Source organism: Oryx dammah, unplaced genomic scaffold (genome assembly GCF_014754425.2).
Source record: "Oryx dammah isolate SB20612 unplaced genomic scaffold, SCBI_Odam_1.1 HiC_scaffold_25, whole genome shotgun sequence".
Classification (NCBI taxonomy): domain Eukaryota; kingdom Metazoa; phylum Chordata; class Mammalia; order Artiodactyla; family Bovidae; genus Oryx; species Oryx dammah.
Window position 1 is genome coordinate 48,406,869 of NW_024070209.1, and position 11,429 is coordinate 48,418,297.

The 11,429-nt window shown below is 44.0% G+C and overlaps 1 protein-coding gene across 2 annotated transcripts; it reads right to left on the minus strand.

Moving 5' to 3' along the window:
- Window positions 1-202: 202 nt before the first annotated feature.
- On the minus strand, window positions 203-2,639 carry GNLY (granulysin). Of its 2 annotated transcripts, none has more exons than XM_040224326.1 (5): window positions 2,506-2,639; window positions 2,154-2,257; window positions 1,583-1,684; window positions 717-885; window positions 203-370 (listed from the first exon to the last, which is right to left on the minus strand). In XM_040224326.1, exons 1-5 carry the CDS (start codon window positions 2,555-2,557, stop codon window positions 360-362), a joined length of 438 nt encoding a protein of 145 aa, XP_040080260.1. In that variant the 5' UTR covers window positions 2,558-2,639; the 3' UTR covers window positions 203-359. The 2 variants fall into 2 exon arrangements, with proteins under 2 accessions (XP_040080260.1, XP_040080259.1); XM_040224325.1 differs by having other exon boundaries at window positions 203-373; window positions 2,506-2,633.
- Between the last annotated feature and the right edge of the window lie 8,790 nt (window positions 2,640-11,429).

Sequence of the window (11,429 nt, forward strand, 5' to 3'; positions counted from 1 at the left end):
CCAGGTTCTTGGAGTGGCAAGCAGTACAATAATTATTTCATGACCATATGTGTGAGAGCTGCTAAGTTGTCTTGTTCATCACTAAATCCCTAGCATCTAGAACCACATGTGGACATACAACATGTTTATTGATTGAACTTATGAGTCAGACGAGCGTGCCCCTCTTCTGAAACCCAACAAAGGAAAAGAAGCTGAAGCAAAAGTCTTTCATGATATTTTATTCTGAGAGGGAAAGGCAGTGGAAGGATTTGGTGAGAGAAACTGGAGGAAGACTCCTAGATTCAGGAAGGAAGGAGCCAGCCGAGGATGCTGGAGTTTCTGTGCTTTTTCCCCAGGGTGGGGTCAGAGGACCCAGGGAATCAAATGAAACCTACTGTGGAGAGAAGAGACAGGTTGATCAGGGCTCTGATTTCTCCAGTACCTCAGTCTCAGGCCATTTCCTTGGTGTCAACCTCATCTTACGTGATGGTCTCATTCAATCCTCATTTCAACCTCAGAAATAGAAATCATTATTGCCCTTTCACAGGTAAGGAAACTGAGGCTAAAGAGGTTAGGTAACTTGCCCAAGGTCACACAGCTGAGGAGAAATGGAGACCTGATTTTACTCCAGGATTGTTTGGGGAGCGGCAGGGGGAGGTTGCCTCAGGCTGTTAGGAGTTCCCCTTTGACGGGAAGGCTGTCAGGGAATGAGTCCCTGCTGTTGCCTATGCACATACCTGCTTTGCTTTTGCAGATCTTGATGTCCACACAGATAGCCTGAGGCTTTTTTCCAGCTTTGATGTCCGCAGCGATGCGACGGAGAAATTTCTTCATGATTGACTCGCACGGACGTTTCAGCAGCTTCATCTTGCTGCACACCTTGGAGGCTGCCTCGATGACGGTATCCTGCAGCGGCAGCATGGTGGTGGGAAACTGGCCTCAGGTGAGCCCTGCCGGGCACTGTTTCTCTGCAGGCCCCGGCAGCCTTGGGCTCTCAGCGGGTCTGGCAGTGGGAGTGCTGGGTCCCGGGAGTTGGTGCCAGGTGGTAGTGGGAGTAGGGACTGGAGAGACAGGGCTCAGCCCCCCTCCCCATCCCAAGCCTGCCAGCAGGGGCTCTGGAAAGGACGATTGACCCTGCTGAGTCTTAGCCTTTGTATACCCGGGCCCTGTCTTCTGGGTGGAGAGTGGTGCCCAGACCCACTTTAAAGGCTCTGTCTATATAGCTTCTGGGTCCAGGGCCAGACTGGGGGCTCCATCTGCTGGGGGGGGGTGGTATGGTGGGTTAGGAGGGGATCCAAGCTTGGAGCCTTGGTCCATTGCTTTTGAAAAATCTTCTTCTGACATCTCCCATGGAAAGGGATAAATCTGAGTACCCCAGGGTGAAGGTAGTGATCCTGAGCAGGTTGGGGAAGCCGAGGAGAGGGAGGGAAGGAAAGTGAAACTATGGCTCTGGTGATGATGCATCCACTCGTTAAGTATTCACTCAGAGCTCAGTACGTCCCACTTTCTAGCTCATTTAAAAAGCCGTAGGGATTCCCAGCCCTCCCCACTCCACCTGGGGGCACCTCTCCACCCGCCAGGTCCCACAAGCCTCCAGTCTCACCTCATCGGGCTGATCTCCCACCATGTCCTCCAGACGTTTTATTATCTTCCGACAAGAATCACAGAGAAAGCCTAGCTCCTCTCCTTGGAGCAGCAGCTGACCCTATCAGGAAAGGAAGCCCATTAGGGTGGTCTCGGATACACCAACTTCATAAGGGCACCAGGAAGGGTCCCCTGGTAGCTTTCAAGCCAGTAGGATGACCCATGGTCTATCTGTCCATATGAGGACCTGAGCCAGACTGGCTGGCCCTGCCCATCTCTCTGCCTGTCTTAGAGGGGCTGAGAGACCCCACGACCTGCCCCCACACCCACAGCACCGTCCCCAGCCCAGCATCTGCCCCTCTGCTGTTCTACCGTCAGACAAGGAGGAGGCTCTTGGGGAGGGCCCAGCCACCAGTGTAGCCCCTACCCCACAGTCAGGTACCAGTGTGAACAAAACCAGCATCTTCAGCTCCCGCCCTGCCTCCCCACCCCCTGACCAGTTCGGTCTCCAGACCTTCGCCCCTGGTACTGCCCAGGGAGGAGAGGAAGGAGAGGAATGGTGGGGGTGCAGCAGGAAGCCATCCGCGTACCCGGGGATCCTCCGGGGCCAGGCCCTGGCACAACTCGTCTCCATCGCACAGATGGGCTGTCGCCTGGTTGTGGCGTTCAGGAGTCAGACTGGAAAAGGCCAGCCCTGGGGAAGAAACAGCATCAGCAGCCCTCCACAGACAGAGGGAGAGAAGTCACTGCTTCTGGCTGCCCAGGAGGCAGCTGGCACCCAGGACGGGGAGGCGGCCTTGGGGCCTCCTGCCCTGCTCTGCCCTGGGGCTGCTCTGACCCATGTCAGATGCCCTTGGAGCTCATGCTCGGGTCCATCAAATCTGAGATAGCAGGGCTGGGAGGAGGAGCCATCGGGATCTACCCCAAGGGGAATGTCCTCACCTGGGGCGACCAGGAGCACCGAGGCGATGAGCAGGACAGCCCAGGAGGTCATGTTGAGGCAGCTGCCCAGGCTCCCTCCACAGCCTGTTTTATAGAGGCTGGGAACCTGGCAGTCTGACCTAACAGGGTCCTCTTCCTCTTTTTGGCCACCTCCCGCGTCACTGGGTTTACCACTAACACCGGTGCTGCTCTGTAGGGGGAGGGGTGTACCTCAGAGCTTCCACACACCCCTCTCCACCCGCCCTGCCCAGTACCAGAACTTTCTGAGCAGAGCCAGGTGTTGATGGAGAGCATTGGCTGCCATGAGGCCCACCCTGCCCTGATGTGGTAACGGGAGGAGAAGTCCCCACTACCGAGGGGTTGGGTAGGGCCCTTGGCCAGGTGAGCATCCGTGCCCCCTGCCTCATCTCTCCCTCCCACCCCAGAGGCCCAGGCTGGTGTTGTTACATCATCCTTCTCATATCCCAGGTCTCCTTCCAGCCATTTAAGCCAGTGTAGCACTACCTGATTCAGATGTAGAAAAAGTTGCCCTCAGAGAAGATCCTGACAGCTCCTCCTCCCAGCCCTGCATTCTCCAGCTTCATGGACCCTGATCATGAGCTCCATAGGCACCCTGGGTCCCCTAGACCCACACCAGCCTTCTCACCATCATCAAGGAGGCCAGGCCTTTCCCTCAGAGCTGGGTTCAGCCCAGCCTGGCGGTGACCTGGCCCATGGGCAGAGAGAGCTGGTGGGAAGGACGGGAGCCCCAGCCAGGGTCTGGTCCCAACTTCTGGGTCTCTGAATAGTCATCTGTGTCATAAAGGCCATTGGCCTTCATCTGTAAGAAAAATTGAATATTAGTTCAAAATAATTTCTTAGTATCCGTATGTCCCAAATATTGCATGGGATATACTTACACTGAAAAGTATTTGTTGTTTACCTGAAATTCAAATTAAACTGAACATTCCATAGTTTGTCTAGCCCCTTGAATCCTTTCTGGTTTATGACCCAAATCCCAGGGTAGCAGACACACTCACACTAACTCACGTCACAGAATTACACACGGTTACATGAACTCAGGGACATACACTCTCCAAAGCACTGACAAATTCACACATACTCGTAGCCACTCACACTCCCAGATGCCCACACACACATACTCACACATTAATTCACAACCACATACTTTCATCTACTCATAAATTCACACATAAACACACCACCTTTATTCTTGCCCATCGTGAAAGTCGCTGAATGCCACACTAAGGAGCAAGGAATTTAAGCAAATTTTAATTAGATAAGTAAGAAACAATAAATGAAACCACTTATAAGTTCACCAAAGAGATTTACAGGAATATTGACAGATGACAACTAGACTCATAGTGGTCATCATTGTTAAATTTATAGAAATATTGATTCTCTATGTTGTGTACCAGGAAATTACATAGTGTTGTTGGTCAATTATACTTTAAAAATAAACTCTTAGAAAAAAGAGATTGGATTAATGGTTACCAGAGGCTGGGGTGGAAGGGTAAGGGGTAGGATTGGAGGAAGGTGGTGGTCAGAAGGTACAAACTTCCAGTTGTAAGATAAGTAAATACTAGGGATGTAATGTATAATATGATAAAGATAATGAACACTGCTGTACATTATAAATGAAAATTGTAAAGAAAGTAAATCCTAAGAGCTCTCATTATAAGGAAAACTTTTTGTCTGTTTAATGTTGATTTCTATGAGATGATGGATGTTCACTAAATCCACTGTGATCGTTTCATGATGAATGTAAGTCAAATCATTATGTTATACACCTTAAAATTATATAATGCTGCATGTCTGATATCTCAATACATTGCAAATTAATTAATTATAAAAATTTACAGAAATATCCATTTATACCTTTAAATGAATATATTTATAAATAAGTATATGTTTATATAAAGTTATGTATCATAAAAAATGTTTTGGAACAGCTTTTTAATTTTAACAAGATATCATGAGCATCATCCCAGTCAATAAATTTAGATTTTCTTCATCATTTCCATTGGTTGCCTCATATTCTATTTTAGGGATGAACTCTAACTGGAGTCCTCAATTCTGGGACTCATGAGGCTTCCACTTGCAGAGCAGAGATCGGGAGAGCCCATCAATAGCTTGTGCAACAGTCTGGGTGAGTGATATGAATGCCTTCTTCAGACTGGTTGCCTCATAATCTCAAGATGACTACTGTAGCCCCTCCAGGCCCTAGGGCCCCACCCCAGGTGGAAAAATTAGAGGAATGAAGCAGGAAACGGAGGTACTTATATATATATTTTTAAAGCAAACATTTCCCAGAGACCTTCCGCTTGTCTCATCGGTATGTCCCAGCAGGCACTCGCAACTGTGAAGGGCTTACAGAAGGAAGCCTTTGGCTGGACTTTGAACAAAACTGAGATTCTGCCAGGAAGGACAGATGAGAAGTCAGGGGGATCAGGTAGGCAACAGCAGTATCAGCTACAGAAGGACTTCTTGCTAAACAGTGTTTTGAAGGAAAAATCTATGGGATTTTGTAACTAATCAGATACAAGAGACAGAGGAGACAGGAGGCAAAAGTTTTATAGTATTTGAAGGCTGAGGGGCCAGTGGTGAAGCAGGAAAATTAGGAAATGGAGCTTGTGTGTGAAAGCTGAATTAGAGGTGATGTATTTGTGTGGTCTGCTTGAGGGCAGGGCTGCCTCTGCTGTCACATCCGCCCTTGATTGCTAGAACTGCCCTGAGACCAGATAGTCAGCTAATGGGTTCGCCTCCTATAAGGAAACCAGGACTCTAGAGAGGTCCAATGAATGCTCCAAGGACACACGGCTCAGACCACATATGTCTGGGGATTTGAGCTCAGACTCCAAAATCCAAGTTCGTCCCCACTCCACATTGGCCCTATCTCTAGGTTTCTAGGCCAAAGTTGCTTGCCATCTAGCCGCCAGGTCAGGCGCTGTCCCCGCTCCCCTTCACAAGCCTCCTCTTTTCTCACCACATGAAGAGACCATGGTGTATGTGTGAAGACCACATTAGTAAAGGGGGAAAAGCCCAGGAAGGTGACTCATGTCTTTCTTTGCCATATTCAGTAAATACACATATCAGTAAATACACACATATACAAATATCTCTGGGGAATTCAGTAAGATCAGATATTCCAGCAAGCCCTTTTCTGGGGTGCTAAGGGGTATGGACAAGGGGCCCTGGGGTCCCATGTGACAAGAACCTAGCACAAGTCCACAAGTCCTATCCGTTTGCGGTCGTGGGGTCCCATGGACCGGCCCATTGCAAGTCAATCTTCTTCAAGAAATCTTTGCTTTCCCCAGTGTCATGAAGATATCCTCTTGTTTCTTCTAGCAGTTTTATAATTTTCTACATTTAGGTCTGTGATTCATCTCAAATGAGCTAGGTTGAAATTCTGTTGCTTCAGATCAATTTGTTGAAAAGATTTTCATTTTCCCATTGAATTGCTTTGTCATCTGGGTCAGAAATCAGATGACTGTATAAATTTGGGTCTGTTCGTAGGTTCTTTATCACAGCAAGTATTGTATCAATAATAATAGCAAAACACTCTGATTCTTTTAAACGGGCACAATATTTGAACAGTCACTTCATAAAGGAAGAATAGCCAATAAATATTTGAAAAAGTGTTAAATACCATAACTCATAAGGGACTTCTATATTAAAACTACCATGAAATGATGGCATCAAAATGACTACAATGAAAACAACAAGATCTCCCTTACGTGTGGAATCTGAAAATGAAACAAACAAAAGAAAACAAAAAAACAGAACTCATAGAAACAGAGCCCTTTTCTGGGCATGGCACGATGTGGGAAGAGGGAAAAATAGGTGAAGGTGAATAAAAAGTACAAGCTTCCAGTTATAAAGCAAGTCCTGGATGTGTAACATATAGCACAGTGACTATAGTTAATAATACTATATGCATATTTGAAAGCTGCTGAGAGAAATCTTAAAAGTTCCCATCCCAAGAAAAACTCATAACATGTGGTGATGAATGACAACTAGACTTCTGGTCATAGTCTTTTTGCAATCTATATTATATCAAACCATTATGTTGTAAACCTGAAACATATCACGTGTCATATGTCAATTACATCTCAAATTTTTAAAAATGAATAATAATATCTATTGCACAAGGATGTACTGAGATATTAAAAATCATATTAAATATTTGTCATATGTGGGGGGAGAAAAGACAAACAATACTAAGTGTTAATAAGGATGTGGAGCAATAGGTACTTTAAAAGTTGTTGGTGAGAATATAATGAACTTTTTAAACGTAGACTGACATTGTTTCACAGAATTAAGTATACACATGCCATATAACCTCTACATGTCTGCTGCTGCTGCTGCTGCTAAGTCACCGTGTCCGACTCTGTGTGACCCCATAGACAGCAGCCCACCAGGCTCCCCCGTCCCTGGGATTCTCCAGGCAAGAACACTGGAGTGGGTTGCCATTTCCTTCTCCAATGCATGAAAGTGAAAAGTGAAAGTGAAGTCGCTCAGTCATGTCCGACTGTTCGCGACCCTATGGACTGCAGCCTACCAGGCTCCCCCATCCATGGGATTTTCCAGGCAAGAGTACTGGAGTGGGGTGCCATTGCCTTCTCCGTTTACCCATGCTAATGAAAACATATGCACATACAAAGACTATTACAAAAATGCTCACAGAAGCATGACCCAGCACCTACACTCATAGATATATACTCCAAAAAACTGAAAACAAAGGTTCAAAGAGACACGTGCTCATCAATGTTCATAACAACGTTATTCAAAATAACCAAAAGTGGGAATGACCCAAGTGTCCATTGATAGATGAACAGATCAACAAAATATGGTATATACATACAATGGAATATTGTATTCATGCAACCATGAAAAGGAATAAAGTTCTGATACAGGTAACAACATGGATGAACCTTGAAAGAATTAAGCTAAGTGAAATTACCCAGATACAAAACAATACATATGATACCACTTACATGAAATATCTATAAAAGGCAAATTCATAGGGATAAAAAATAGATCAAGGATTACCAGGGACTGAGGGGAGGGGGAAAGAAGGAATGATTGCTATTGGTTACTGAGTTTCTATTTAAGGTCATAAAAATAAATTTTGGAAATAGTGATGATATTTGCGGAATATTTAATTAGTGCCACGGAATTGTACATTTTGAAATGGCTACAATGGCAAGTTTGTGTTATGTGTGTTTTACCACAACAATAACAAAAAAAAAAAAAAAGAGAGAGAGAGAGAGAGATAATGCTCTTAGAAACTTTCCCACAAAAGCCAAACATCAGAAATAACCCAAATGCCCACCAACAGGTAAATGGATAAAGTTTAGCCATACAATGCGATACTACTTGATGATTTAAAAAAAGAAATAAAATACTAATACATGCAACAAAATAGATGAATGCCAAACACTGAGCAAAAAGATGCCAAACACACCAAAAAAACTACACTCTGCATGATCCCACTGATATGAAATTCTAGAACAGGCAAAATTCACATATGGTGAAAAACAGCAGAAAAATGATAGGAGGTGAGAAGAGGATGTGGGAGTTTTGGGGAGAGTACACAAAGGGGCTCTCTCAGGTGATGAAAATGTTCTCCATCCTGACTGGGGTGTGAATTTCATGGGTACAGGCATCTATCAAATCTCATCACTCTCTATACTTAAGATTTATGCATTTCACTATATGTAATCATGTCCCAACAAAAAGATTATCTAAAAATGCTTAAGTTACAATCTCATGGTTCCTAATGTTCATTAGTTGTTTCTAATGAACAACTGGTGACTCAGTGGTAAAGAATTGGCCTGCCAGTTCAGGAGATACAGGTTCAATTCCTGGTTCAGGAAGATCCCCTGGAGAGGAAAGTGGCAACCTACTCCTATATTCTTGCCTGGGAAATCCCACGGACAGAGGAAACTGGTGGGCTACAGTCTATGGGGTCTCAGAAGAATTGGACACAACTTAGCAACTAAACAACAACAACAATGAACATTATCAAATACTTTCCAAAAGTATTATATCAGTTTACAAAATTCTCCAAGCCAGGCTTCAACAATACGTGAACCGTGAACTTCCAGATGTTCAAGCTGGTTTTAGAAAAGGCAGAGGAACCACCGATCAAATTGCCAACATCCACTGGATCATCAAAAAAGCAAGAGGGTTCCAGAAAAACATCTGTTTCTGCTTGATTGACTATGCCAAAGCCTTTGACTGTGTGGATTACAATAAACTGTGGAAAATTCTGAGAGAGATAGGAATACCAGACCACCTGACCTGACTCTTGAGAAATCTGTATGCAGGTTAGGAAGCAACAGTTAGAACTGGACATGGAACAACTGACTGGTTCCAAATAGGAAAAGGAGTATGTCAAGGCTGTATATTGTCACCCTGCTTCTTTAATTTATATGCAGAGTACATCATGAGAAATGCTGGACTGGAAGAAACACAAGCTGGAATCAAGATTGCCAGGAGAAATATCAATAACCTCAGATATTCAGATGACACCACGCTTATGGCAGAAAGTGAAGAGGAACTAAAAAGCCTCTTGATGAAAGTGAAAGAGGAGAGTGAAAAAGTTGGCTTAAGGCTCAACATTCAAAAAACAAAGATCATGGCATGTGGTCCCATCACTTCATGGGAAATAGATGGGGAAACAGTGGAAACAGTGTCAGACTTTATTTTGGGGGGCTCCAAAATCACTGCAGATGGTGACTGCAGCCATGAAATTAAAAGATGCTTACTCCTTGGAAGGAAAGCTATGATCAACCTAGATAGCATATTCAAAAGCAGAGACATTACTTTGCCGACTAAGGTCCGTCTAGTCAAGGCTATGGTTTTTCCTGTGGTCATGTATGGATGTGAGAGTTGGACTGTGAAGAAGGCTGAGCGCCGAAGAATTGATGCTTTTGAACTGTGGTGTTGGAGAAGACTCTTGAGAGTCCCTTGGACTGCAAGGAGATCCAATCAGTCCATTCTGAAGGAGATCAATCCTGGGATTTCTTTGGAAGGAATGATGCTAAAGCTGAAACTCCAGTACTTTGGTCACCTCATGCGAAGAGTTGACTCATTGGAAAAGACTCTGATGCTGGGAGGGATTGGGGGCAGGAGGAGAAGGGGACGACAGAGGATGAGATGGCTGGATGGCATCACGGACTCGATGGACGTGAGTCTGAGTGAACTCCGGGAGGTGGTGATGGACAGGGAGGCCTGGCAGGCTGCGATTCATGGGGTCGCAGAGTTGGACACGACTGAGCGACTGAACTGAACCGAACCGAACACTGCCATTACCTACAAGTTTACTGTACTTTCACCACGTTAGATATTATCATAGTCTTTCTTCTGCAAATGTAATGAGTAGAAATAGTAAATACGTTTAATCTCCACTTATGACCATAAATTGTTTAATATTTTCCCAAATATTTATTTACTGTTAATAGGATTTATTTACTGTTAATCCCTAGTAGGATTCCCTATTTTGGGGAGGAGGACTTTCCTAGTGGTCCAGTGGTTAAGAATCTACCTCACAGTGCAAGGAATCTGTGTTCGATCCCTGGTCAGGGAACTGTTGCACAAGCCACTGAGCAGCTGCTGCTGCTGCTGCTGCAAGTCGCTTCAGTCGTGTCCGACTCTGTGAGACCCCACAGAAGGCAGGCCACCAGGCTCCCCCGACCCTGGCATTCTCCAGGCAAGAACACTGGAGTGAGTTGCCATTTGCTTCTCCAATGCATGAAAGTGAAAAGTGAAAGTGAAGTCGCTCAGTCGTGTCTGACTCTTAGCGCCCTCATGGACTGCAGCCTACCAGGCCCCTCCATCCATGGGATTTTTCCAGGTAAGAGTACTGGAGTGGGGTGCCATTGCCTTCTCCGACTGAGCAGCTAAGCCCTCCCAAACACAACTAGAGAGTCCCTGCATAACAAAAAATGATCTCATATGATGCAATGAAGTTCCTGCAACTGAGACCAGAGGCAGCCAAATAAATAAATATCTACATATTTTTTTTTAAACTTTTTATTTGGGGGAATTATCTTTCTTATTTTGACTTTTGTCCCTTGACCATTATCTATTAGACTCTATTATTTTTTTTTAATTTCTAGGGATTCTTTATGTAATAAGTATATTAATGGTGTGATTAAAATACTCCACTTAAAGCAAGAGTAAACATTAAAAAAATAATAAAAAATAAAACACGCCAAATGCTGTGTCACTTCATAGCTTACCTTTAAATGTTGGTGACATTTTTCTTTTGTTTAGAAATGTTTCATTTTCTATAGTCAAACACATCTTTTCTTTATGACATGTTTTTTCAGTTTAGAAAGTTGTCATGTCATTACTGCCTTTTATCTAAAAAAATTTTTTTTTCAAATTTTTGCTGTTACCTAGGTTTTTAATGTGGTATTTTAATTCTCTGGAGCTTTAATAAGATATGTGAGAATCAAATTTTATTCTTTACAAAATGATATATTCAGTTAGTTTAAATTGTTGATGGTATATTTTCCCTGGTTTCCCTGATTTTCTGCTGATTTGAATTTATTCTTTTATCATATATCAAGTTACCTTTAATAAAATCAAATTCTGAGCTATTTCTTCTGTCCCACTGGTCTGAATATCTAGTGTCCTATTTAATACCACATTGTTTAACTACCGCAACTTTCTTTTCAGATTTTTCTTTGATAGTACTTTACTTTAAAAGTGTACTTCAAAAAACAAGAAAAAGTATCTTTTAAATATTTTATATACTTTAATACTTTATTTTCTAAAAGTATGTATAAAGTATATTTTGCATGTGTGTGTGTGCATAGTTGCGTCGAACTCTTAGCGACCCCGTGGCCTGTAGCCCGCCAGGCTCCTCTCTTCATGGAATTTTCCCGGGCAAGAACACTGGAGTGGGTTGC